Genomic DNA, 27919 nt, shown 5'->3' with positions numbered 1-27919 from the left:
TAGTTTATTGACTACAGAGTTTTGTGGGAAAAAAGAATTTATACAAGCATTGATAAGGTGAAAAGCACCATGATGTTTATTATCTGGTGAGGAAAGAGTGTCCTCTGACCTACAGAGTTAAAACTTTTATAGCAGAGAACAGAAAAAGTGTAACAATATTTACAACAATCTATCAGCAGGTGGCCTTCAGAGAGGCAAAGCAGCTCAGAAGCAAAACTAAAGACATAAACCACGATTCAGACAGTCTGGAAACTTTAGGACAAGAAATGTTCCATCAACACCTGAGATGAGATGTAGAAGGAAATAATCTTTGGCAGAACAAATAAAAAATGATTTAGATCAATCAATCAGTTGGAATCACAAAGGTTATCAATAATGTGACATTATGACCTTCTCTAGAATATCAACAGAACCACTGAAAACTGGTGAATGGAAAATCAGGAGTATGATGAATCTGAAGCAGGACTTCTGTACTCAGGATCTGGACAACAAACACTGGTGGAACATGAGGAGAAGGAGGGAAGACGACTCAATGGTGAGGCAGAGAGCATTATGGGAGCACTGGGGAGACGCTGGAACGTTGCTGAAAGTCTGACAGAGATTTTCAGGAGCTGTGACAGAATGTTGTGGAAACTTCTGGAGAAATGCAAGGAATACAGAGAAAACTCCTTGGAATGTCAAAACGTTAAAAAAACTTGGATCATCCGCAGAGGGTGTTCCTCTAGGAACATCATAGAACAATGAATGAGACCTGGTCAGACTGGAGATCATCAGAAGAACCTCTGAGAGACGGGGTTCAGTTATCAGGACACATTTAAAAAGGTTGGGATGTTTGAGGAACTCTGGAAAATATGAAACAAGGACCACTGAAGGGTTTTGATTTGATTCCAATGGGTTTGAATCAAACACACTGGATGGATTCTCACAGGAACCTGCAGATTCAGCGTCTGCTCTTAGGGAGGACGGAAACCCTGGAGGTTCCTGAGCCCAGTCTGCCCTCAAGGTCCCCTGGTTTCATGATCCACAAGCTTCTTGGTCTGGTTGGACCCAACAGTTCTCATGGTTTGCTGGTGGAAATGAAATAAAATGATAAAATGAGAAGAATGGCTGAAGTCCAGACACTGATAGGAACCTTGGATCCCAACATGCATACCATCAGGTTTCACATAGGAAGAATTCAAGATGATTTTCATCATGTAGACTTCAAACCTGTGAGAACATCAGGGCTCATCAGGTCTGATCATCTATGATCAAATAAATCTGACGCAGGTTCTGCCCTCTGATGGTGGTTTGATCTCTGAGAGGCCCAAGGTTTATCAGAGGAGAAGGTTGGAAAAGTTTTGGAAGAATGTGATTGTTGACATTTCATGAAAAGTTTGAGGAATAAAGCAGAATACCTTTTGGTAGTTCCTGAGTGGAACTGAGTGGAGTTCCTTTAGAAAGGTCTGGACCCTCTGATTGGTCTGATCTAACCCTCATGTTCTGCTTAGGACTCCTCCTCCTCCTCCTCCTTCTCCTCCTCCTCCTCCTTCTCCTCTGCTCCGTCCTCCTGAGGGAGGGTGGAGGACAGAGCGTACGCCTCACTGAGTCCCTCAGAGACCACCGACACGTCAGCCTCCACCACCAGTGAACCCTTCTTCACCTCCTCCCTCACTTCCTCCACAATCTCCAGCTCCTCCTCCACTTCCTCCCTGACCTCCACTACCGCTTCCACCTGGTCTTGGAGCACCCCCTGCTGGTCATTAGGGGCCAGGTGGGCGTGGACCTCAGTGAAGGGGAGCTCCAGCTCAGCGGCGCCTGGTGAGGGCAGCTGGATGTCGGCCTCGGCTGTGAGGGACTCCCTGGTCTGGCCTGAGGCCTCCGGAGGCTGGGAGTCTGAGCTGCTGCGAGACTGAAGGACAGAAGAACATCTTTAGTCTGAACTGAGACTTTCGAAGCCTGTCTGATGATCCAGTGACCAGCGCGAGTCTCTGTACCTTCTTGATGCCAAAGGTCAGAGGGGAGACCTTCAGACTGGCGGTTCTCTGCTTGATCTTCTCCCGTTGTTCTGCTGAAACGATCTTCGTCCCGATCTTGTTCATCTTCTTCTCGATGTTTTGTCTGGAAAAGGCTTTCTTCAGGCTGTCCACCTGCAGAGAGACAGAGACAATGACGTCTGTCTGACTGATCAAAAACCTGGAGGTCTGCTCCCTGTGGTTCCTACCTTCATCAGGCTGGACCGTTTCAGTTTGTCCGCTCTGGACTTCTCCATGCTGTCCACATCCTGAGGCCAGGGCTCCTCTTCGTCCATGTCGGCCTCCAGACCAACGTCTTCGTCAGACGACAGGTCGATGGTCTGGAAGCCCCCGTCCTGCCTGCCGTCGCTGACACCCGGAGCAGACGGCTCGCCTTCCTCCAGGATCTCATCCCGAGGAAACGGAGGAGGCTCCTTCACGAAAACATTGGTCGGGATCTCGTTTTCCTCCTGCAACAGAGCAAGGCACCGGATCAGAACCGGACAGTAACAGGGAGACACAAGGAAACCACAATACACACATTGACCCAGAGACAGAGGAATGTTCAGATTGGGTTCTGGAAATGTTTTGGAAGGATTGTAGGAATCAATCAATCAACCAGGTTTACTTTGGGTGCCAATTTCAGCAACATGGCAGTTCGAAGTGCTTTCTATTAGGAAAACATTAAAACATCAAACACAACAGCGTCAGGTGACAGAAGGCTGACTTTGTAGCTGCCTTTATGTGTTTCTGAATGTTCTGGTCAGATTATTAGTTTCTACCTGTCATAACTGGAGCTGCGTGCTGGAATGTTCTAATGTTCTGGGAATGTTGCGTGTTGCTGACAGGAGAGGAGTTGACCTTCCGCCTCGTCCACACACAGCTGGACCAGCAAGTTGTGGTTTCAGCTCATAATAACTCTGTTACCATGACAACCACAGCCCCCTCTGAAGATTTTCCAGGTCGGCTCCCACAGCAGCTCATATCCAAATAAGGTTAGTGGCTGAAGAACAGCCAGGCAGCCCTCCATGGGACCACATTTCCCAGCATGCATCTGATGACTTTACACCTACCTGGAAGATGAGCACCTTGAAGTTGTTCCTGCTGATCAGGTGGGCGTGGTTCGCCTCCAGCTTCCTGACCTGGGCGCCCTGACGCTCCATCCTCTCCCGGACCTGCAGAGACACGACATGGAGGACATGGAGGACATGGAGGACATGAGGGACATTAAGGACGGTCCGCCAGGTGCGTTCACTGACCTCCTTCATGGTCACGGACAGCTTGCGGCTCTTGTCCAGCAGCTTGCTGACGGTGTTGGACGTGTGGCTGTGACTCTTGGACAGCCGGGTCATGTCCGCCTGGATCCCTCTGACCACACCCTCCATCTGGACCTGGTGCATCTGAAACACATCCAGAACCGGGTCACCCCAGAACCCAGAGTACAGACAAAACCCTCTCAGTCATCGGAGACCCGCTGACAGCTGCGGTTCTGCAGAAGGTCCAGTCCGTTCCTGAGGTGGTACCGGTAATCACACCTGGGAGGGATGTGACGTCTTAACTCGGCTCCGCACCAACAGGAAGTGGCGTCCACATTCCTGAGGAGGAACGCTGAGCGCTCGGAGGGTGTGTCAGAACATGGAGCAGAACCACAACCCGGGTCTGACCCAGATGTTCCTCCACCTTCAGGTCTGGTTCCGGTTTAATCAGCTGCTCTAACTGGACTCTGGACCCTAAACCCGTCCACTCACCTCCATCTTGTTCTGGTTGTCCTGCACGGCGTCCAGCATGTTGACCAGCTTGTCGAGCAGAGTCAGAACCGTGATGGCGTTGACTGGACCCTGACCCAGCTTCTCCGGGTCGAAGGCAGCAGAACCAGAGGCCTGCTCCTCGCCCTGTGAGTCCAGGTTCAGGTTCAGGTCCGGAGCATCGGCGGGGACCATCAGGTCCTGGTCCTGGTGGGACTCGGTGGTCACCATGTCGACGGAGGTGTAAGCAGAGTCTCCTGCAGTGGAGAAAACACCCAAACTGTGTTCGCCTGCAGTCAGAGCGCTGCGCTCTGATTGGCTGCTGGGAGGGAAACTTTCCAGATAACTTCCCTCTGTGGAAACGTCCACACCTTTAACCCCTTCCCTGCTGCCGCCGGGACCGACCCGAGACACACTGAGGACACCAGATCTGTTCACACAGCTTTCACCCACAGGGACGTCTGGACCGGACAACTGGACCAGAACCCAGAACCAGAACCCTCTGACAGCAACAGGTTTCAGCTCTGCTGCCCCTCAAAGGGTTAAACTCTCTTTCTGCCCTCAGCCTGGAGCTCAGTCTCTCCACCACACCCAGGGGGGAGGGGGCAGTTACCATGGAGACGGGGCAGGAGAGAGAGCCAGTGAGCGCCAGTGTCTCTCGCTCGCCCATGTTTTTCAGATGAAGTCATCTGGAAGGAAAACTGCAGCTTTCCTCCCATTGTGTTCGAACTGGAACTCCAGAGTCCAGAGGAAAACCGGCCCGGTTCCACTGATCCAGAACCGCGTCTGCTTCTGTTAAACTAAAACACAGAGATATTCTTTTATAACTAGTCCTGAGAAAAAACGGCCTATTTAAAGTTCCTCTGTGTGACCCGGTTCCACTGATCCAGAACCTCTCCTGGTTCTGTTAAACTAATACACAGGGATCATTGTTTTACAACCAGAGTCCAGAGGGAAAACAGCTGATTTAAGTTTCCTCTGCTATCACTGTTTCCCTTAGATTTGTTTCTGTAAAGCTGTGAATCACTTCTGCTCTAATGTTTATAATAGTTTTTATAATAAATTCTGGCTAAATGCAAATATTCACAAATGTAACTTGATAAGACACTTTATGTTCCTCTTTTTCTTATGTAGACATAAAATCAACATCAGAAACAATTCATATTTAATAGTTTCTATGTTTTTATCTCCTGTTTGTTTCTATTGAGGTTGTCTTCTGTCTACTTCCTGTTTGTTCAATAAAGTTTCTGAAAAAAATGTGAGCGCATGCGCAGAAGTAAGCCTTAGTTAGTAAACACAAGTCATCTGATTTATGGATGTAATAAGTGATTAAAGAAGGGTCAGAGGTCAGAGGTCAGCTTAGGTTTATGTTTTAGGGTTTCAGAGGAAATAAAAGTGACTCGGTTCTGGAAGTGATCCGGTTCTGACAACGGTGGCTCCGTCCTGGAGGCTCAGGTCAGCTGACCTACAGCCCGTCTGTGCTGCCGAACCCCTGCCTCATCCTGCGGTTCGGTTCTGGTCAGACGGCAGAACCGGCTCCTCTGCGCGGACCCAGACCTCATCATCCTCCTCAGCATGGCCTTCATCACCGCTAACTGGAACCCGCTGGGAGACACATTCTACCGGTCAGTACCACACACACCTGGCGCGCAAAACCTGGGGCTCCGCTCTGCAGCTGGGTCAGAACCTGCTGGGTCAGAACCTGCTGGGTCCGAACCTGCTCTGTTTACAGAACTGTTTTGGTCAGTCACATTAGTCACATGACTAAAACTGAAGCTAAAGCTAGCTTCCGCCACACAGCACACCTGTTCCCCTTCCTCTCCAGGTGAGTTCTTGTGGACCCAGACTAGAGCCGAAGGAACCATCGGATGTCTGGCTGCCAGGATCCGGGTTCGGACCGGTTCTGTTTGTCACAGAGACCCGGTTACCTGGAAAGAGCTGAAACCTGAGCAGAAATGAACAGAGTCTGGTCGGTTCTGCTGGTTCTGGTGTTTAGCTGTCCCGGTTCTGTCTCTGCAGGAAGGCGGAACTCTATGAGATGTTCTGGAGCCTCCGGGACGGACTGGGGGACAGTCTGGTGGCAGCAGCTCCGTATGGAGGCCCAATCGGTGGGTTCTGGTTCAGGTGGTCAACCTGGACTCAGTCACTTTATTCAGTCGCCATGGTAACCGCTATGTGGAGACATGGAGCCTGGTGGTCAATGAGGTTCCTTTATCTCAGCCAGGCTTCATGTCTTCACAGTCTGTTACCATGGTGACATAATCAGAGTTAGGAAGGCCCCCCTCCCCCACTAGTTGTTAAGGTGTTGTTGTGTCCAGCTCTGCTCAGAGAACCGCTCAGACGTTCCCCCAGCACTCGTCCTCAGCTGGAGATCTACTCCGCCTCCGGAGCGTCCATCGCCAGCTTCCCTGTAAGGAGACGCGTCCAACACAACACCTGTCCCAGAGTGACCTCGCTCTGTCCCTCACCTGTCTCACCTGTCTTTCAGTGGAAGAGCGGTCCGGTGGTCCACCTGGGCTGGTCCGTCAACGACGAGCTGCTGTGTGTTCAGGAGGACGGGACGGTTCTGATCTACGACCTGTTTGGGTCCTTCAAGAGACACTTCAGCATGGGACAGGCGGGTCCAGTCAGAGACGTCGGTGTGGGACCAGTGTGTGTTTGATCCCATTAACTGGTTCTGTTTGTCTCAAACAGGAAGTGGTCCAGAGTCAGGTGTTGGAGGCCAAGGTGTTCCACTCGCCATATGGAACAGGCGTCGCCATAGTAACGGGTTCCTCCCGCTTCACCTTGGCAACCAACATTGAGGACCTGAAGCTGCGGCGGCTACCTGAAGTCCCAGGTAAGGACGGCTTGAGAACAGCACATCCAGGCGTCCTCTACCCGTCCCCCACCTGTTTCTGTCCCCTCAGGTCTCCAGGGCCGGCCGTCCTGCTGGGCCGTCCTCACTCAGGACAGACAGACCAAAGTCCTGGTGTCCAGTGGACCTGAACTCTATGTCCTGGACAACACGTCCTGCACGGCTGTGGTAGGTTCTCTGCTCCTCAGACAGACAGGTGAGCTGAGGACTCTCACCTGTCTCACCACCTGTCTGTCCTCAGTATCCTCCAGGTCTCAGTCCTCAGGCTGGCAGCATCGTCCACATGTCTGTCTCCTTCAGCTACAAATACCTGGCTCTGTTCACCGAGACGGGGCGGCTGTGGACCGGCTTGTCCAACTTACAGGTGAGCAGGCTGCTCTGTCAGGGGGCGGGGCCACACCTGTGTGGGGTCTGACAGGTTTCTGCTGTCTGCAGGAGAGACTGAGTGAGATGGACACCAAGCAGGCAGCTACACCCAAACAGATGGTCTGGTACGTTGACCTTTGAACCTGTCCACCAGCCTGACCCCTTTGGACCTGTCTACTAGTTGACCTCTCTACCTCTGCAACTACCTGTGTGTCTGTTGACCTTTGAACCTGTCTACCTGTCCAGGTGCCGCAGGCCGAGGTCCCAGCAGCCCTCGGTGGTGTTGATGTGGGACCGGCTCCTCCTGGTGGTGGGATCTTGCAACGACACCATCCAGTATCCTTGACCTGAGCTCAGACTGGACCCAGGGCAGGTTGTTAGTGTGGTTGACCCTTGACCCTGAGCCAGGTTCCCCCTGGAGGACCAGTCGGTGCTGGTGGGCGAACTGGACGGGGTTCGGATCATCGGCTCCATCAGCCAGGAGCTGCTGCAGGAGGTTCCTCTGGTCTGCCAGGACATCTTTAAGATCGCCTCCATGGCTCCTGGAGCGCTGCTGCTGGAGGCCCACCGGGAGTACGAGGTATACTGGTCACACTGGGAGCTCTGGGGCTGCTGCTGGCGACCCAGACCCGCGGTTCTGATCCCTCCCGTCTGAGCAGAAGTCCAGTCAGAAGGCGGACGAGTACCTGAGGGAGATCAAGGAGCAGAACGTCCTGGGAGACGCCGTCCGGCAGTGTGTGGAGGCGGCCGCTCACGAGTACGACCCCGACACCCAGAAGGCCCTGATGAGGGTGAGGTCACCAGAACCAGAACCAGAACCACAGAACCATCCAATCACTGAACAGAAGCTGAGAACAGATCAATGTCAGATGAGTTTATGACTTTCTCCATCTGAACAGAAACAAAACTGAAGTTATCTTTGGATCTAAAGAGTTATAGATCTAGAGTTATAGATCTAGAGTTATAGATCTAGAGTTATAGATCTAGAGTCGACTTACAGCTTCAGTTATTCCAGCTGGAAACTGTAGATCAGGCCGACCTTTGACCTGAACCTTCAGAGTCACATGAAGACGGTTCCAAAGTCGGCCTTCTGTCACCTGAATAACCTTTAAAATCCTGATGTTAGTTTATAAATCACTGAACGTCTTAGAACCAAAATACTTTAAACATCTGGAGAAGCAGCATTAAGCTGGAACAAACTTCTAGAAAACTTCAAAACAGCTGAAACACAGAGTTCCTTTAAATCCAGACTAAACCTGGTTAGAGCTGCTACTGAAACATAATGAAACATTAATCAACATATTTAGATCACTTTGATGATGACACTCGACAAAATGTAACCTTACAGTCTCACTGCTGCTGCTGAAACAATCTATTCACATGAACTTGATTGATTGATTGATTGATTGATTGATTGATTGATTGATTGATTGACTGACGCGGCGTCTCTCCACCAGGCGGCGTCCTTCGGGAAGTGCTTCCTGACGGAGTTCAGCCCGGATCAGTTCGTGACGACCTGCAGGGAGCTGCGGGTTCTGAACGCCGTCAGAGAGAGCAGCGTGGGGATGCCGCTCACACACACTCAGTATCCTGCCCTGGTGCATCATGGGAGGTGGAGTTCTGGGGAGAGGCTGCATTTCTCTGCATCTTTATTTTCAAATTTCTTTTAAATGCAGAATTTAAATTGTTTTATCTGTGAAGATTTTTCCATAAACTGACGTCTGTCCATCGTTCTGGAGCTAAAGCTCCTTTTTTCAAATCTGTTTTGAATATTGTTTTTGTTTTAATCAGTTTTTGTTTCTATTTCCTTTAGTTTGGATATTTAAACTTTTCCTTGGTTCATATTAGATATATGTGAGATGCTCTTTAACCTCTGACCTCAGATTTAAACAGATGACCCTTCAGGTCCTGATAGACAGGTGAGTCCCTTCCCCCACTTGTTGCCAGGTTGGCGTGTTGTTAAAACTTGAGCGTTACTGTGTGGCAGAAAAGCACAAAACCTTAAATAAGATGAATATTCACTGAACCGCACAGCATTCTGGGGGATGTAGGCAAAGGAAAGGTTTAGCCGTTAAGCTAGGTTGGTGGAATCAACTAACTCACTCGCTCTTTAGTTGCCTAGCAACAACCTGCTGAGTCACAGCAGCATATTAAGGTTAAACCACTGGTCATTAAAACTGATTAAAAATAAAAAACAGCAGAGAGGAGAGAAAACTGGATAAAAGTCTGGCAACCCTGTCCCCCTCCTGACCCACGTCCAGCTCGTCCCCCTCAGTGTCTCCTGTTGTCCCTCAGGCTGGTCTACCGGCAGTTCTACCCTCTGGCCATCGAGGTCTGTCGATACCTGAAGATCCCAGACTACCAGGGAGTCAGTCGAGTCCTGAAGCACTGGGCCTCCTGCAAGGTAACACTGCCTGTCCCCAAATATCCTCACCTGTCTCCGAATGTCCTCACCTGTCTAAAACTGTCCCCACCTGTCTCCAACTGTCCCCTCACGTGTGTGTGTGTGTGTGTGTGTCCAGGTGCAGCAGAAGGACTTGACCGACGAGGCCATAGCCCGAGCCGTCTGCGCCAAGGTGGGAGACTCACCTGGAGTTTCGTACTCAGACGTCGCAGCTAAAGCATATGAATGTGGACGACCAGAACTCGCCATCAAGGTACGCTGCTGCTGCTGCAGCTGCTGCTGCTGCTGCTGCAGCTGCTGCTCTGTAGGGTTCACACCTCAGCGTCCTCTTCATGCCGTCTGTAGTAACGTGTCGGTTCCTTCCTCTGCCTGCAGCTGCTGGACTTCGAGGCCCGGTCCGGAGAGCAGGTTCCTCTGCTGCTGAAGATGAAGAGGAGCCAGCTGGCTCTCAGTAAAGCCGTGGAGAGCGGCGACACCGACCTGGGTGAGTCTGCAGGCTCCGCCCCCCGCCGCCTGCCAGGTGAGCACGCTGACCTGTGTGTATGTGTGTGTGTGTGTGTGTGTGTGTGTGTGTGTGTGTGTGTACCCAGTTTACACGGTGGTGACGTACCTGAAGAACGAGATGAACAGAGGAGATTTCTTCATGACCCTGAGGAACCAGCCGGTGGCGCTCAGCCTCTACAGACAGGTGAGGTCAAAGGTCATGACAGGGAGGCATAACCATCTGAAAGCCAAAAAATCTCCCAGAATCACTAAATCTGTTCTAGAAATATAAACAAAGTCCAGGCAGGTGTTTCCTGTTGGTTACCATGGAGACGAGTGACCGTGTCCTCCGTGTCTCCAGTTCTGCAAACTGCAGGAGCCTCAGACGCTGAAGGACCTGTTCAACCAGGACGACGACCACCAGGAGCTCGGCAACTTCTACGTGACGTCCAGCTACAGGGACAAGGTGAGCTGCTCCCACCTGGACAGGTAGGTGGACGGCTGTCCACGTCCTCACCTGTCCCTGCTGTCTTCGTCCAGAGGCTGGAGGGCCGGCTGGCGCAGCTGCAGAGCGCCGTGGACGAGTACAACAAGGCCAAAAACGACTTCGCTGTCAAGGTAACGGTCTCACCTGTCCACCAGGTGTATCCACCAGGTGTGTGTCCACCAGGTGTGGACGGTCTCTGATGTCTCCTGTCCTTCAGGCCACAGAGGAGGAAATGCGTCTTCTTCGTTTCCAAAGGAAGCTGGATGACGAGAAGGGGGCGGGGCTTCTGGGACTCTCCCTGCAGGTATCTGTAAACACAGGTGACCAATCAGAGATGAGCCTGGGGTTACTGAGTGATGTCACTTCCTGTGCAGGCCACCATGGAGGCTCTGATGTCGTTGGGTCTCCACAAGCAAGCAGAGCAGCTCTACAGAGACTTCAGAGTGCCGGACAAAAGGTGTGATGTCACGGCAGGCCGGGCTGTGATTGGCTGGATTGACAGAAATATTTCATTTTGGAGGTGATTCACTTCCTGCCTCACTTCCTGTCTCACCTGCTCAGGTACTGGTGGCTGAAGCTGAAGTCTCTGGCTGAGAAGGAGCAGTGGGAGGAGCTAGAGAAGTTCTCCAAGAGCAAGAAGTCTCCTATTGGCTACCTGGTGAGAGAAGCTCCGCCCCTTAACAGCCCCCTTTAACAGTGAACTGCATTTCCCATGATTCCTTGCTGCCTGCCTGCCCTCAGGCCTTCGTGGAGGTGTGCATGAAGAACAACAACAGGCATGAAGCCAAGAAGTACGTCAGCAAGGTCACACCTGAGCAGAAGGTCAAAGCTCACCTGGCCGTGGGGTAAGACCTGTGACATCATCACGCAGCGGAGCCCCGCCCACTGCTCACTCTTCTTCTTCTCTGGCTGTCAGTGACCTGGAGGGGGCAGCAGACGCCGCCATTGAGCGCAGGAATGAGTCTGAGATGGGGGCGGTCCTCTCCAGATGCTCCGCCTCCGACCGGCTGCTGATGGACAAGCTGAACCGGGCCCGGGTCGCCACCGCCAAGAAGTGACCCGAACCGGGCCAAGAAGTGACCCAAACGCATCCAAGTCACCGCCCATTCCTGCAGCTAGCAGCGCTAACACAGTCAGCTAAATAAATGCTTCTGTTTCCGACCCGTTGTTCCTATTTGTGGCCTGTTTTACTGGTTTTCTGTTGGCTTCAGATTTGGACTTTGACTAGGCCACTCTATCCCATGAATCTGCTTTGATTGTAACCATCCCATAATGTGTCTGGTTTTATGTTCATCTTCCCACAGCATGATGCTGTCACTAAGTGGTTTGTTTGTAAAGTTACAGTCAAGAATTAACAGCAGCAATTTGGGTTAGTTAGTTAGTTAGTTAGTTAGTTAGTTAGTTAGTTATAAGAGAAAAAAGTGGCTAAACATTCGATTAACCAACCAAATATTTATCTACAAGCTAAAGACAGCGCTCTAAGCTAGCTAAATATTTAGCTTGCTGACAATATACTGAGTTCCAATTTTAATGTTTAGTTAGAAGCTAAATATTTAGCTGCAAACTATTTATTTAACCAACTACATATTTAGTTCCAAACTAAAGGTCGTTATCCAGCTAACTACATATTAGCTAACTGCGCATTTATTTTGGAGCTAAATTATAACTAAATATTTAATGAGAAGCTAACCAGTTACCTTTCTAAGCAGCTAGCTAACTGCATGTTTAGTCAGGTGCTAATTATTTGTGACTCTAGCATCGGTTCCGTGCTGTTTGCGTGTCCAGGTAGATATCACTTTCATTTGTTTGTGAATGAGTCAGAAACTTTGTTTTTGGACGGAACCAGACGTTCAGTTCTGAGATATAAACTGGAAACGGACTCCGGGTCAGAACTGACACCTGTAGATGGAGACGCGGTGCCCCCTGCTGGCCTCAGTGATTAATAAATGAGACCAACAGAACCAGTCTGGAACCGAACTTCAGGGATGTTTTAGTGTTTTCTGGAGAAAAACCAACTCCTTCGGTTCTGTTCAGCCAGCTGCTGGGTCATGTGACCCCAGGCTCTTTGCTCACAGCAGAACCGAACCCAGAAGACCTGAATCTGGACCCTGATTGGTTGATTAGTCATTCAACCTGGACTGTGTCCAGAACCGAGCGCTGATTTGGGCCCGGGCCAGAGGTGATGGATCAGATCCAGCAGTTTGCTGGACCCAGGGGGCGGTTCGGTTCGGAGTGGGGGCGTGGCCTGGATCAGCAGATATACAAAGGGGTCGGTTCGGCCAGAAGTTCTGCAGCGAACTCCGAAGTTCTGCAGCAGGTAGGTGGTTTCCTTTGGGTCCAGGTGTTCAGGTGCATGACCGACTAGTTCCGAACCGGGGTCAGAGCACCACGTGTAGCTAATCAGCACCAGAGACGAGGTTCTGGACCGGTTCTGAGTCCAGTTCAGTTCCGTAAGACTTCTGCAGAGTTTTATGGTGCGTTCAGGCGCAGCTCGGAAACGGGAGGCACTGGTCAGCCTCGTGTTCTGATCCGACCCGGACCGGCTCAGCTCACATCAACGGGTCCATTTCCGTCTCCTGAAGTTAGAAGCGGAAGGAACGGAACCAGTGAAACCAGAACTGTGTCAGAACCAGAACCCTGGAGCTGGACCACGTCAGAAAGAGCTGAGTCAGCTTCTGGTTAACCTTTAACCTTTCGGATCTGATAGTTCTGCTGTCTGATAGTACCGCAGTACGTCTTATTGGACCGCAGCATTTCAGTCTTTACATGCCGTGCATTTATTTATTATGTATGGAGGGCCAAAAGGGCCAAAATTCAATAAATACTATGAAAAATAAATGTCTCATTAAATAATGTAAAATTGTACATATTTCTAAAAATAAATTCATTTCAAAATACATATTCATTCTTTACTTAGTTTTAAATAAACAGTGAAATAATTCTAGGTATTTTTATCTATTATAAGTCACATCACCCGTACAGCATCCTGTTGTTACTGTAGTACTGAGAGTACTATGAATGTACTATGATAGCGCATTGCAGCCGTTGTAGCTTGAAAAAAAAAAAATTACACTTCCGTCAGAAAATTCAGCAATTTTGAAGTTTTAAAAGTCAAATTTTTTTTAAAACTTCAAATATTTTTTTTGAAAAAAGTGAAAATTTCTGACCTGTAAATTCTCTGAGCTCCAAAAGTAAAAAATGTGCAAAACAACAAACAAAATTTGAAATTAGTCTCAGAAAGTTTCTAGAAAAAATGTGAACATTTTTGAGTAAAATCATAAATTTTCCAAAACTTAAAACTTTTCAAAATCTGCATTTTTTATAAATGTTTTCTACTTTTCAAGCTCAGGAATTTCCTGTTTTATTCTAGAATGTTTTTGAGGAAAAACAAAGGACTTTCTGGTTTCCAGAAGTTGAAAATTTGCTATGAAAAAAAAAGATTAATCTCAGAGATTTTCCACAAAAAGTTTTGAGTTTCAAAAGTTGAGCAATTTTGAGTTTTGGAAATTTTTAGATTCTTTTTTCGAGCTGAGAAGTTTTATATAGAAAATGTGAGATTTTTTCTGGACATTCTTGACTTTTGGAGCTCAGAAATTTACTTGTTTTTCTACAAAATTCTCCGTCTGAAGTAAAATCTGACTAAACTTCTCTTGTTTTCTGTCTGGTAATAATAATAATACTAAAATTATTTCTATTTGCTAAAAGTCAGAAAACTTAGAGAACATTTTTAGTTTTATTTTCTAGCTGTGAGTCTACCTCTGCTGGTTTCCATAGAAACAGCCTGGTTGGCGCTCCTGCTCAGTGATTGGCTCCAGCAGACAGGTGAGATGTCGTCAGTGAAGGTAGAGTCCGTGGTGAAGGAGCACGCTCAGATCGGCGAGGGGCCGGTGTGGGAGGAGTCAGAGCAGACGCTGCTGTTCATCGACATCACCGGGCAGAAAATCCACCGCTGGAACGCAGCGACCAATCAGATCCAGTCTCTGCAGACAGGTGGGCGTCTCCTCGTCACCTGAGGCCGGCTCACCTGGCCGCTCGTCACAGCTCGGCTCCTCTTCCTCAGCTGACACGGTGGGATTCGCGGTCCCTCGCCGGTCCGGCGGTTACGTCGCAGGCGTGGGCTGCAGCATCGTGGCTGTTGATTGGTCCACTCAGAAGGTGACATCACTGGCCAGCGTCGAAGACGACAAACCAGAGAACCGCCTGAACGACGGGAAGGCCGATCCGATGGGACGGCTGCTGGCAGGTACGGCACACCTGTCGGCTGCTGACTCACCTGGTCACCTGTTACCATGACGATGCTCTTCCTCCCTCAGGTACGATGAGGAGGGACGCTCAGACCGCTCAGGTGAAACCAGGATCTTTGTACCTGATGAAATCTGACCTGTCTGTCACCAAGCTGCTGGGCCAGGTAGGCTCACCTGTTGGCGCCCCCTACAGTCTGTCTGCATACCTGCAGCCAGTGGGCGGGGCCTCACCTGTCCCTCACCTGGCAGGTGGACATCTCTAACGGGATGGACTGGACTGCGGACCTGAAGACGCTCTTCTACATCGACAGCCTGGCTATGAGCGTCGACGCCTTCGACTACGACTCGGCCTCTGGAAACCTGGGTAACCACGCTTGTAACCACGGCAACGCCTGGACCGTTGCCCTCCGTCCGCTTCGCTTCCAAGCTTCCTGTCTGTGTTTGTCCGTCGCCTAGGTAACCGCCGGGTGGTGTACCGGTTGGAGGAGGGGGAGGGCGTTCCCGACGGGATGACGCTGGACGCCAACGACCGCCTCTGGGTGGCGTGCTACAATGGAGGACGAGTCCTCAACATCGACCCTGCTACTGGTCAGTCACACTGGGAGGACTGGTTGGACTGGTGTCTTGTCATTTCAACATTTTCTTTATATTTTGAAACAAAAATAACAAAAACTATCGACTGTAGTCGGCACTGAAAGGTACCAAGTGCACACCCAGGTGGAACTCCTCTGTTTATTATTTAAATGTTTTTGGTTTATTCAAAAATAAAATGTTTTTCTGTATTTAGCTAAACGTGATGGATGGATGGATGGATGGATGGATGGATGGATGGGTGGATGGATGGATGGGTGGATGGATGGATGGGTGGATGGATGTGTGTGTGGGTGTGTGTGTGTGTGTGTGAGACCGAGTCCGTTTTCCAGCAGAAACTCCTCAGATTTACCAGATTAAAAGAAAAACTAAATATTCGGGTCAAACAGAACCAGAACCGTTTATCAGGTCAAGCTGTTGGACTTTCAGCCATTAAAGGTTTTCTGAGCGCAGCTTTGATCTTTCCAGTTTACAGCAGATTATTCAGTGACTCAGCAGGAGCTGAACCAGTAAACCCAGTAACACCAGTGGAGTTAACTGGTTAAACTGGCCGCTCCTCTCCTCTCAGGTAAACGCCTGCAGACGGTGTCTCTGCCCGCCACGAAGACCACTTCCTGTTGCTTCGGCGGGCCAGACTACTCTGACCTCTACGTGACCTCGGCCAGCCTGGGTCTGGACCAATCAGAGCTCCAGAAGCAGCCGGCGGCCGGCAACACCTTCAGGGTCAGAGCCCCGCCCCCCGCCCCTCCCTCACCTGTCGGAGGCCTGCTTTGACCTGCGCTGTGTCTGTGTGTGCAGGTGACGGGACTCGGGGTCAAAGGTCGACCATCAAACGCATTCAGCGGGTGACCTGCAGGAGGCGGAGTCTTCTGATCTTCTATAAGGCTGCTGATTAATAATCAAACTGGATCAATAAATGATTTTACAGTAATCACCTGTACTCTAATAAAGGCAGAGCTGAGCGCTGTGCATGCTGGGAGTTGTAGTCTCTGACGGCGTGGTGATGCAGAAGGTTTTGTTTTATTTCCACACCGAGTGCAAAATAACAGCAACACCAACACAGACGGACAGAGAAGCTACAGAACCTTCTAGAAAACGTCTGTACACGTAGAAAACTTTGTGCTCTGAACGTTTGGACTGAAAACAACCAAAACCGGGCCGGAGGGGAGGGACAGTGAGATGCTGCAGGAACAGAACCGGTTCTGCTCTGACGACCCGGGTCCAGTTGGTGATTCTTAGTGTTTACATGGATTATACAGCAGCGGGTGCAAACATGCAGCAAACGGCCAAACGAGCTCCAAACGTGTGAATGATTCAAACTGCAAAACAACAAAAATAAAATAAAATCAATAAATCTGCATAAAAATGAGGGGAAAAATACCACAAATAGTAAAATTACCACTGAGTATAAAACTACAATGTTGCATTAGGACCATTGTAGATAAAAATGGAGCAAATTACCACAGAAAAAAATAATATTTTGAGATTATATCTGAAAAATTAGAGAAAAATCAAGGAAATTTCTGACTTTCAAAGGTCAGAAATTTGTTAGGAAAAAACTTTAAAATTTGAACTCCAAAAGTTTAAAATTTGCTAGAAAAGAAACTGAAATCTGTAGATCATCAGAAATTTTCTAGAAAAAATTTAAAAGTAAAATTTCGGCTTTTGAAAATCAAGTTTTTTCTAGAAAATTTCTGAGATTAACATAAAGATTTCTGAGTTTTTGGCAGGAATTTATATTCAGTTTTTATTATTTATAAGTACACTGTGGTGTAAAACTTGCTCCAGGAAAACAAAACTCCTCCAGACCACTAGGGGGAGTCGACCAACAAATCAAACAGAGCCAGTAAAAACGGGACGTCAATAGGAAACTTGGTAGAAAAAGTTTCGCTATACTTCCTTTCTTTTCAGTTTTATTGAACTGTAGCATATTTCGTCAGACTCCCTCTAGTGGTCTGGAGGAATTCTGCTTCTAGGATTTTTTCCTTTTGTCTCCTGTGGTTGCAGCGTTTTTCTGTTGCATTTTTCTTTTTTGCATGTTTCCTGTTTACAGCTTGTTTCGCCGTTTGTTGGGTCCAAAGTACAGAAACCTCCTGGTTCTGTTGTGGCCTGCAGCACCTTTTGGACCCACCAGAGGCAGAAACACTGATTTCTGGTCGACGTTCCTGACTCTGCTGAGTCTCAGGTGGATAATCTGAGGAACAGAGGTGTTTCTTCAGGAGGAAAGGTCCAGATTAACAGAGTTTGTTTGGGTTCAGGAGACCCGGTTGAGCTGATTTGGGTTCCGGCGCTGTGGATCTGTAAGGCCAGTAAATACAACAGAAGATAGAAGAATACGAAGCAGTGAGAAGAGTTGAACCCTGTACAAGCGGACGCAGACCGGAGGAACCCAGAACCACCACAGAACCTCAGACCAGTCGACCTGCAGCGCCCCCAGTGGAGGGGAGGTCTATAGCACCATGGTAAACTGAACCCAGGGGGTTTTAATGGCACCTTATGTTTGAATCAGACCTCTAGCAGCTCGTGGGTTTCCACCCGGCAGCCATGTTGGGCAGATGTTCAGGTCAGCGTTCCTCCGCCATGTTTGAAGGCGTTTGGGTTTGTTCTGAAAGCACCAGAGGTCCGTAGCAGGTCTGGGTTCCCGGCCAGCGACCAGGAAACTAAAACATGATCCGTTCACATTAACCATCAGAAAAGTTCAAAGTGCTCATTGGTCCCGTTGCTCCGGAGTGGGCGTGGCCAGCTCAGTAATGCTCCTCAGAGTGGGCGGGGTCACAGAAGAAGCGAGAGCTGCGTTTGGCCGACCGGGCCGTGAAGGGAACCGTCTTCAGTGCTGAAACGACCAAATACAGCCGCCGGTCAGGACAGCGCCAGCTGACGCCTGGCCCCATGGTTACCATAGTAACCGTGTTACCTGTGATGATGTCCTCGATGGCGCCGTCCTTCCCTTCGTACACGTGGCGGCTGTCTTTGCCTTGCTTCCGTCTGAGCTCCGTGATCAGCTCCTGCTGCTGCCGCTTCCCTTTGTGCGATGGAGACTGGGAGGACGAAGAAAGGGTCAGGGGTCAAGGGTCACGAAGGTCCAACACTTCATAAGACTAATAAACCAGAACGAGTTCCTGACTGACACAACGTAACGGACCTGCAGGGTCACACAGGCCGACCCGGTTCTCTGGGTTTCACCACATTCATCAAGAAATGACAAAATTTAAACTAAATATTTAGTTAATGGGCTAAATATCTGCTTAGCAAGCTAACTAGTTAGCTCCAAACTGAGCATTTATCCCTTTACTAGCTAAATATTTATCCTACCAACATAATATTTCTCTCCAAACTAAATATTTAGTACCAGCCGGTACCTTGGTCTCCGCCTCCTCCTGCTGCTCCTCCTGCTCCAGTTTCTCCAGCAGCATCTGCTCCTGGCGCCTCCTCTGCTCGTTGTCCTCCTCCGCAACCTAAACGCACTTCCTGTTAGTTCAAACTTCCACCACTTGTTACAAAATGTGGGAGGGGCTTCCGGTCAACAGGCCACGCCCACTTCATGGCGCTCACCCTGTAGGCTTTGATGAAACGAACAAAGATGGGGAAGAAGACGGACGGCGGCATCGTTTTGGAGCTTTCCCCAAAGAACTTCACGGCGTCTTCGAAGGCGTCCTGCAGTTCAAACACACAACTCAAACATGACGGCCTCGTTTCTACCAGAGTTACGGTAACAGTCGGTCGGTCGGTCGGTCGGTCGGTTGGTCAGACAGTCGGTCGGTCAGTCGGTCAGTCAGTCGGTACAGTAATCAGGAGACCAGAGGACTCACTGGCAGCTGGAGTTAAAACTTTTCACCATTCAGAAATTTTCATGTTTTTTTCTGAGATTAATCTCAAAATTTCAGATTTTTTTTTTAGCAAATTTCCTTGTTTTCTGTAGAAAACTTCAGATTTTTGAGGCAGAAGTTAATAATTTTTTTGTATAAGTATGCGTGTGAATGTAAAGGTTGAGTTGGGGGTGTGGCCAGCAGGAGTTTATTCTGATTTAAAGTGACAGAGACCCTAATGCAGCTCAGAATAGGAAAAATTGACCAGAATAAAATCTCATTTTCTAAGAATGATTTTGTGAAAAAATGTAACGAACAGGATTTGTTTAGGCCAGAGACCGATCCTAACCTGTTAAGATTATCCTAAGAACTGATGGGTCAGAAATCATCCTAAGATTCTGAACTCAACCTAACATGACATCATTTCAGTGTCGTAACGTCGACGTGTCGTTCTTCTGTCAGTGGCTAACCGGATCAGTACTGGTCGGCTCGGTCTCACCTGCGCGATGCGAGCGTCCTCCTGCAGCTTGTTGAGGCGGGACTCGTTCCTGCTGATGAAGTCTTTCAGCGTGGCATTGTGGGAAACGCTGAACTCCCTCCAGGTGAGCTCCATGCCGCGCTGCAGCTCCTTTACGTCACACAGGACGTTCTCCAGGCTCACTGCAAAGACCAGACAGGTGAAGACGGGTCAGACGGGTCAGCCGGGCTCTGCTGCGCTGCGATTGGCCGGCGGACTCACCTGCGGCGGCTTTGTCCACGTAGTGCAGCTCGTTGTAAAACAGAATGACTCCGGGATATTTCTCTCGCACCACGTTGGAGATGTAGTGCAGCAGCGTTTGCTTCCGGTCCGTCGATTTGGTCTCCAGCAGCTGGAAGCAAACAGACCTGATTTCTGCTGTCTGAACCAGGGGTGCACTTACTTTTCCATCCATAGAGCACCGTAACACTGCGCATCAGAGCCACAGCAGGGAGGAGGGAAGGAGGAGAAAATATCCGCCAAAAAACACAGAAATTTTTAGATGAATCTCATTATTTTTCTGGAAAAAGTTGCAGAAAAATTTTCAGAAAGTTTAAGAAATTTAGTCTCAGAAATTTTCAAGGAAAAATTTGGAAATGTCTGAGCTTGAAAAGTCAAAAATTTGCAAAAAAAAAGTTGAATTTCTTTTATTTTCGAAAGTCAAAACTTCTAAATTTTCCTAAATTTCAGAGATTAATCTCAAAATTATAAAAAATTCATTTTCTGGAATTTTTCTGAGTTTCTAAAGTTGAACATTTTCAGCAGCAAGGGAAAATCCTCTGCATGTAAGGATGAGCTAGTTTGTTGTCATTTTCATCCTAAAAATACGAACTTTTCCAGTAAAATATGTTGTAGTCGTTCTTCTCTTCCTTTAGTTTAGTTTTTGGTTGTTGTTTTTTAGCAATTTCTTTAGTTTGTATATTTGAGTTAACAATTATTTTCTAAATTGGTTGCAATCGATGAATCATTTGATTTCCTAGTGTTTGACGCCCTCTCTTCCTGCCGCCCTGGGTGTCTGCCCACAGGGTGTGAACTGGTTACCAGGTCCAGGCTCTGCAGCTTGAAGCCGTACACGGCTCCCCTCTTGCTGCTGTTCATGTAGTTCCCCAGAGCCAGGATGATCTGCGGTACAAACAGCAGAGACGTTACCTCAGGACGCTTCCGGCTGAAACTAAAACCAAACGCACCGACCTCCAGGATCTTCTTCAGCTTCTGAGACGATTTGATGGAAACCGACGCGGCGATGATGGCGTGGAGTTGCTGAGAGGAAGCACAGCCGGTCAGTTTCGGGTTTTCTCCGAACCTCTGCGGTGTTTTCTGGTTTCCTTACCGGCGTCAGCATCTGGATGTTGTCTGCGTAGTTTCCCATGAAGGTCATGATGGTCATGCGCTGGCTGAGCCGCTCGATGCGGCTGAACTGCATCATGAAGCGGTCCTCGTCGCTCAGAGCCTCCAGCGGCTTCCTGTCCCTCTCGTATTGCCGTAGCAGCTTGACCTCGGCCTCCGTCGGGATGAAGCGCGTCAGACACTCAACGAAGTCCACAGGAACGGTCCGGAGGTCGAACCTGCACAGGAACGCCGCGTCGCTACACCATTCTGCTTTTTCTACCATTTTACCATTTATTAAAATCAGGATTTTTGGTTTAGAAATATTGGCAACTAAATTTCAGATCATTTTGCTTTGTGACTTTTTTGATGTCATTAATCAAACTGAAGCATAAAAAGGCGAATTAGGATCATTGGAGATAAAAAAGTGGAGAAAATTTCTGCCAAAGTTTTTTTTGGTTAATCTCAGAAATTTTCTGGAAAAAAAATAAATTTCCAAAGTCAAATATATTTTTAAATATATTTGAATTTTTTACATTAATCTCAGGAAAGTTGAAAATGTGTGAGATTTTTTTTTTTAAAGAGATCTCTGAAATTATCTGGAAATAATTTTCCAAAAGTCAAAAATATTTGAGACAAAATTCTGAAATTTTGAGTTTAATCTTAGAAAAATGATCAACAGCCAAAGTAAAACATTTCCAGAAAAAAACTAGAAATTTCTGAGTTTCACAAGTTGAACATTTTTGACTTTTGAAACTAAAAATGTCTCGGATTGACGTCCAAATTTCAGATTTTTCTCAAGCAAATCTTTGAGTTTTGTAGCTCAGAAAATTTCCTTGTTTTTCTAGAAAATTTCTCAGATTCATTTCAAAGTTTCTGAGATTTTTGGTGGAAATTTACTGGTTTCCTTTCTCTGTAAAATCGCCCCAACACGCCGTCGTAGCGCTCCTGTGTGAACTGCGGTCAGTAGGGGGCGCAGTAACGCCTCACCTACTGAGCGCGCTCAGTGGAAGTAAACATGGCTGCTCTTGTGATTTTAAAGTTGCTGTCCAATCAGAAGCAGCAGATTATCATCTTAATCCTCATTATCGTCGGCCATGTTTGTAGTTTTTCTTCTGGTTTCTGTGTATCGATGCGACCCGGCCATGCAGACCGGATCGGGTCGGACCCAGAGCCTCGTGTCCGGTGTGGACCTACGTGTGGATGGCTCGGCAGATGACCTCTGAGGCCTGGCCGGCCTTCCTCAGGGTGATGGCCAGGTTCTTGGCCCGGTTGGCCTCCAGCAGCGACACCTTGGACGGGGCTTTCTGGGGCAGCTTCTGCCGGGACAGCGTCAGGTCCACGGCCGGGCCCTGGGCCTTGGTCTTGAACAGCTCCTCGAAGCCCTCCATGTCCAGGTCCTGGTGGCGGACGGACAGCGGCGTCACGCGGCAAGTAGAGGGCGTCTGGAGGCCTGACCTCTGACCTCTGAGCTTACCTGCAGGATGGACTCGTCGTCGATGTCGTTGAAGACGGTTCCGTTGATCTGGCTGGGCTTCAGGGCGACCCAGTTCAGCACCGGCATCCGGAACTTGGTCTGGATCGGCTTCTTGATCTTCACGGCTGGAGGGGAAAGGTCAGAGGTCAAGAAAATACGAAGATTCAAGGATTAATGTGAGATTCAAGCAAAATGTTTTCTGTTGCTTCAGCACATCGTCTCTGAGTTCACTAATGTTTCTCATCAGAGGAATTTATCTGGGTTTTATTTCCAAAAGCATTTCCAGAAAAAAGAGAAAATTTCTGCCAATAAAGTTCAACATTTTAGAAGAAATTTACATTTCTGAGTCAAAAAGTTGAAAATTTGAGATGATGTCTGAAATTCTCTCATATGGGTCCAACTCTTCTCTCATATGTCTGACCTGAACCCAGAGGTCAGAGGTCAGGTACGACCTGTAAAGGTTTTATCACAGATGGAAGCTGGAGACTGGAACCAGTTTGGTTTCCAGTCTCCAGCTGGTGGACGGATGGAGTTAAAGGAATAAAAACGATAAAACCTACAGAACAACTTGAGCGGACCCTCTGGCAGCAGAACAGAGGAGAAAACGGGTCAGTGTCAGAGGTCATCACCTTCTGTTACCATGGCAACGGGCCCGGAGGCCGAGGCCACCGTCTCACCTGCGAGGCCAGAGTTAAAGATGACGGTCGCCGACCCCCCTGACCCCGGCAGGGGCGGGGCCACAGGAGGAGGGGGCGGAGCCATGGGGACGGAGGAAAGCTCGCTGGTCCTGCAGGGGGGGGGCGGCGGCGGAGGGGGCGGCGGGGCGGGAGGGGGCGGGGCCGGATACGGTCCGTTGGACACTGAGGACAGAAACAGAAAGAGTCAAACCTGCAGCGACGCAGAAACTAAAACTCAACAGAAGATCAGAAACTTTACAGAAAAACCTGGATAGTTTAAAAAGTTGAAGATTTGCAGGAAAAACTTTTTAAATTTTTTTTATTTTGAGTCAAAAAATGTCCAAATTTTAACTGAAGAACATTTTCTTGAAAACCTCTGAGTTTGATCTCAAAGTGTATTTTTTTAGCTCTGACTGTCTGTGGGACTCGGAGACATTTCTCCTCCTCTTATGAATGACTGGCTGGTTTTAGGTGTGGCTCACCTGAGCTTGGCATCGGCGGTGGTGGTGGAGGCGGAGGGGGCGGAGCCGGCATGCCCGGAGCCCCGCCCATCCCCGGTCCCATGCTGTGATAGGCCACCGTCTCCGGGCTGCAGGAGTGAGGAACCGATCAGGAATCAGTGGCTGAAAGCCGTCATCCGGTCTCAGAGTGTGAGTCTTACCTGGGGGACAGCGTGGGACACGGCGGCGGCGACGGGGAGGCGGAGTCGGCCACGCCCCCGTCGCCCTCGCCCCTCTGAGGCTGCGGCGCTCCGGGTCCGCCGGACTGCTGCGCCTCCTGCGCCTGGCGCTCCAGGCGACTCTGCCGGCGGATCGTCTGGTCTTTCTCCCGAACTATCCGCCTCAGGGTGTGAACCTGGGTGTTGGCGCTGGCGTACACCTCCTGCACACAGACAGCTTCGGGTTCAAAGGTCACGCAGTTGTACCTGTAAGGATCCAGCCAGCTGGAGTTCAGCACCGACCCGCAGCTGGTCCAGCTCTTTGTTGGTCTGCATCAGCTGCTTCTCCAGCTCCACGATCTTCAGCATGGCTTCGTTCTCCACATCCAGCAGCCGCTCCGACATCTGGAGGAAGAAACCAAATGTTGTCCCGAACTTTGTAAAGGACAGGGTCAAAGGTCAGCCTGATGCTGCTTACCGTAGCCAGGTTCTCCTCCAACTCCTCCACTCGCTCCAGAGCAGCGGTTTTGGTCTCTGCGTCCTCCAGCAGCGTCCCAACGTCAAACACGTTGTCCAGGTAAGCCTGGATCTGGACCTGCAGCCGGTCACTCTCCGTGTGCTTCAGCCTCTGAGGGGAACGGCGCCGTGACTCACCGGGCCGCCCGATTGGCCCAGGGCTCGTCACGTGACCCTGACGGATTACCTCCAGGTGTTCCTCCAGGTTCAGCTTGGTGAAGTCGTACTGCAGGTGAACTCTGAAGTTCATGTCCTCCACCGAGTGAACCACGATGTTGATGAACTGCATGCAGGCCACCTGGCGACAAGCAGGTTGCCATGGAGACACCAGCTGTTTACACCCGACTGACACGGCTGAAATTTTTGGGTCTTTTTCTAAAACATTCTGAGATTCATCTCAAACTTTCAGGAGTTTTTTGAAGATAATTGACAATTTTTCCCCTTTATCTACAAAAACCCAGTTCACTGTCGTAAAATCCGCCTCAGGCAGGTGTAAAAACTGAGGAAGTTAGTTTGAATCATTGAATCAACCTTTTCTAATGTGATATAAAAACATAATTGATGGAAACACAGATGCCATCACGCAGCAGCAGCAGCTGCAGAGTTACCAGGAAGTCGATGTTGTCGTCTTCGTTCTTGAAATGTTCCATCAGCTTCTCGAAACGCATCGACTCGTTACACACCTGCAGGCGTTAACCGGAGAACAGGTCAGGGCGTCAGGCGGCCGCCGCCGTTAACAACACAAACAAAAAACTTTATGAGTTTAAAATGTGGAATATTTTACAATTTTGAAACTCAAAAATTTCCAGGTTTCTTGAAGAAAATTTCAAATTCTTCCAGCAAATTTGAGAATTTTCAAACAAAAAAATTCTGATCTATTTCTAGAAAATTTCTGAGATTGATTTAGAAATTTCAGACTTTTTTCTAGGAAAATCTTGACTTTTTGAACTCTGAAATTTCTTTGTTTTTTCCTGATTTGTGGGGATAATCGAATAATTTCTGACTCTCTGGGGGAATGGACTCCTCTGGTTTCGGTTCTAGTGGAAATGACGCGGCGCTGTGTGAGGCCGGTGTGTCTGGTGACTCTTTACGGTTTTGAAGTTGTCGAAGGCTGCCAGGATGATCTCGTGTCCTCCTCGGACCAGGCACACGGCCGCCAGCAGCTCCAGAACCAGCGCTTTGGTCCTGGTCAGAACACCACAGTCCGTCACGCCGTCAGTCTGCTGTGCGGCGGCCATTTTGTTTTAGTTTTTACTACCTGGGGTTCCTGTTGTTCAGACTCAGAGCGATCTCGTTGACGGCGTGCGGATGGGACATCACCATGTTGAAGCCGTACTGAGGAAGAGGAAGACGGGTCGCTGTGGCGTCGGGTCATGAGGATCTTAAAGCGACAGGAAGTTTTTCCTACCTGGTAGTTCATGATGGCTCTCAGACACATGATGCAGACATGGACGTCGTCCTTCTTGCAGACGAGTCGTGAGTTCTTCAGGGTTCGGCGACTCGGCAGCGTGTTGGATCGGGTCACCAGGGTCGAGCTGTGGATGTGAAAACCTCAGATTTCCCGGTTTGGCCGGACGGAGCTCAGGGTTTGGGTTTCTCTTTACCTGATGGAGTGTCGGGCCGAGCGGGAAATGGACGAGGACGGCGACGGGAGGCTGCAGTCGCCATGGAGATCCTCGATGGAGCGACTCCAGGGCGAGTCGATGGAGCCCACCTCGCTGCCGGTGTCCGACTGCTCGCCATCGAACCTGAGCAGATCAGAAAGGTCAAGGGTCATTCTCCAAAAACACCAAACCTTGAGACGGTAGGGAGAGATCTGACTCACGTGACGGCGTACTGAGCGAAGGACAAATACTCGACCAGAACATCCAGACCTCGATTCTCCTCATTTAGAAACTCTCTGACCCAACTGGAGACAGAAAGACAAATAAATGGACAAAACGGAGAAACATGGACAGAGACACGTTGGACACCAGCTGTGTTCCCATTAACCCTAAAGCTGCTCACATTTTAACTCTGGTTTTATTTCAAAAACTGCAATGGAAACACTTTTTCACGTATCCTGAACCACATGATCAACAACTAGATGTTACTGCTGCCGGAAACGACAAAGAAGAAGACAGGAAGTGGTCAGAGTGCGATGACGCTGCATGTCTTTGAATTGTGTTTCTTTTTTTCACATTGGCAGAAAGTTTTGCACACATTCCTAACAGAAACGCGTCTAGAGACGGAGGAGTTGGACGGACAGCTACCCGATGTGGTTTGTACGCAGAGAAATCTCGAGCTCTCTGAGCGTTTGCGTCGACTCCTGAACTCTTCGTCTGAACTTCTGCGGACAGAAAAAGATGAAAACAGTTTAGTAAACATCTAACATGCAGAGAATCGTTGGATCGAGTAAAATCGGTTTCTGTCGTCTCACCTTCCGCGTCACAGCCGGATCGAGGAAGCCTCTCAGTTTCTGGATGTAGGTATGGGGGGGGTTCTTCACCTGGAATCTCTCCTGACAACACAGAAATGCATCATGGGAATCCAAATATGATTCAACCAAACTGTTCCTGAGTTGTAACATCAAAATTAGAAAATACTAAGCTAGGTTAGCTTGAGTCCCGTTGGGTAATGCACAGAGACCATGGAGAGACACCTGCAGGACCTACCTGATCGCAGATCAGCTCCCACTTCTTCTCGTTGTCATAGGAACGCAGCAGACGCACCTTGTCTGGAGGTAGGTTCATCGAATTCTGAAAGACAAAGAGTCTCCGTTAGTCCATGAGGACAGAAACATCGTCTCCTTTGAGAGCCGGACTCATAGTTTTCTGATTCCTGTGTTTTACTCCACAGCTTTATAAACTAGCTGAGCTAATTCTGCCATTATCTCTGTGAACTTTGACCCTCAGGGAGCCCCAGTGGACCGGTGATTTTCTGTCATCCCCTGGTAGCTTGCTGCCTCGACTTGTTCTGACCGGATGTTGGTTCCTCCTCAGGGAATCGCTCCTCTCCACTGTCGCCACATGCTTGTTCAGGCGGACGGGTTTCCTTTGTAACCTGAGTCTGTTTAGTATTTATATCTGATCTGATATTGATCCGATAACGTAATCGGGTCGTGGATCTGAGCATGAATTAGCCGCGTCTAGCTGCCGTCTCATCAGACTCGGGATGTTTGCTGCCTAATTAGCTGAGTGTCATGCATGCATGGCGGATCAGAACCTGCAGGTTCTTCCACTCACCAGGGCGATGGAGAACCGCTCCTCCAGCTCCGCCGGGTCGGGCATCGGCAGTCGGACCGGGGCGGCTCTGGACCGGATCACGGCCAGCTGGCTCTCCATGCTCTCTGTGTTCCCCATCACACACACACACACACACACCCCCACACACACCGAGGCAGAGGAGCGACCACAGCGGACGCAGCGAACACACCCACCCGGACCGCCGCGCTCAGACACACAGCAGCAGGAACATGTGGTCGGCCATGACGGACGGAGGCGGCTGGAGGCCGGGATGCTCTTCCTGTCCTCGAACGATGAAGATCCCCTCCTCCTCTTCCTCCTCCTGTCTGCCTCTTTGTCTCTTGCAGGCAGCGATGCTGCTGATGCTGCTGATGCTGATCCAGATGAAGCCCGGCTCTGCAGCCGTGTTGTTGTGTGTTTGGATGAAGCGTGTGTGTGTGTGTGTGTGTGTGTGTGTGTCGCAGATGAGCCGGTTAATCCTCCCCCTCTCCTCCCCCACACCAAGAAAGAAAGAGAGTCGGCCTCCCCCTCTTTGTCTCTCTCTCCC

The 27919-nt window shown here is 49.3% G+C and overlaps 4 protein-coding genes across 4 annotated transcripts; 2 read left to right on the top strand and 2 right to left on the bottom strand.

Moving 5' to 3' along the window:
• Positions 1-53: 53 nt before the first annotated feature.
• Positions 54-4353, bottom strand: LOC102222554 (caveolae-associated protein 2-like). The gene is made up of 6 exons (XM_014473731.2): positions 3743-4353; positions 3254-3394; positions 3068-3169; positions 2204-2464; positions 1977-2129; positions 54-1891 (listed from the first exon to the last, which is right to left on the bottom strand). Exons 1-6 carry the CDS (start codon positions 3968-3970, stop codon positions 1487-1489), a joined length of 1290 nt encoding a protein of 429 aa, XP_014329217.2. The 5' UTR covers positions 3971-4353; the 3' UTR covers positions 54-1486.
• A 643-nt stretch (positions 4354-4996) lies between these two features.
• vps16 (VPS16, CORVET/HOPS core subunit) lies at positions 4997-11503 on the top strand. The gene is made up of 24 exons (XM_005812123.3): positions 4997-5364; positions 5759-5847; positions 6058-6149; positions 6228-6356; positions 6434-6578; positions 6649-6764; positions 6838-6960; positions 7032-7087; positions 7209-7298; positions 7371-7542; positions 7622-7753; positions 8420-8547; positions 8846-8881; positions 9258-9366; positions 9485-9619; positions 9742-9850; positions 9957-10054; positions 10211-10315; positions 10390-10467; positions 10554-10640; positions 10711-10793; positions 10898-10994; positions 11078-11181; positions 11253-11503. Exons 1-24 carry the CDS (start codon positions 5315-5317, stop codon positions 11392-11394), a joined length of 2505 nt encoding a protein of 834 aa, XP_005812180.1. The 5' UTR covers positions 4997-5314; the 3' UTR covers positions 11395-11503.
• A 1051-nt stretch (positions 11504-12554) lies between these two features.
• Positions 12555-16150, top strand: rgn (regucalcin). Its single transcript, XM_005812122.3, has 8 exons — positions 12555-12653; positions 14111-14326; positions 14397-14579; positions 14650-14744; positions 14830-14944; positions 15037-15168; positions 15740-15894; positions 15970-16150. The coding sequence occupies exons 2-8, from the start codon at positions 14164-14166 to the stop codon at positions 16018-16020; spliced, it is 894 nt and encodes a 297-aa protein (XP_005812179.1). The 5' UTR covers positions 12555-12653; positions 14111-14163; the 3' UTR covers positions 16021-16150.
• A 705-nt stretch (positions 16151-16855) lies between these two features.
• On the bottom strand, positions 16856-27844 carry LOC102222811 (formin-like protein 2). The gene is made up of 28 exons (XM_023329694.1): positions 27373-27844; positions 26803-26886; positions 26568-26648; positions 26401-26477; positions 25974-26057; positions 25753-25896; positions 25557-25683; positions 25407-25483; positions 25240-25333; positions 24757-24831; positions 24336-24446; positions 24111-24260; positions 23936-24037; positions 23636-23856; positions 23457-23563; positions 22975-23157; positions 22858-22878; positions 22298-22422; positions 22018-22220; positions 20825-21059; positions 20686-20754; positions 20536-20616; positions 19717-19846; positions 19477-19637; positions 18724-18825; positions 18531-18626; positions 18086-18209; positions 16856-18004 (listed from the first exon to the last, which is right to left on the bottom strand). The coding sequence occupies exons 1-28, from the start codon at positions 27487-27489 to the stop codon at positions 17916-17918; spliced, it is 3270 nt and encodes a 1089-aa protein (XP_023185462.1). The 5' UTR covers positions 27490-27844; the 3' UTR covers positions 16856-17915.
• Between the last annotated feature and the right edge of the window lie 75 nt (positions 27845-27919).

Source organism: Xiphophorus maculatus, chromosome 24, assembly GCF_002775205.1.
Source record: "Xiphophorus maculatus strain JP 163 A chromosome 24, X_maculatus-5.0-male, whole genome shotgun sequence".
In the NCBI taxonomy this organism is placed as follows: Eukaryota; Metazoa; Chordata; class Actinopteri; order Cyprinodontiformes; family Poeciliidae; genus Xiphophorus; species Xiphophorus maculatus.
The sequence above is the reverse complement of the archived record's forward strand: the minus strand, read 5'-3'. Positions and strand labels throughout refer to the sequence as shown.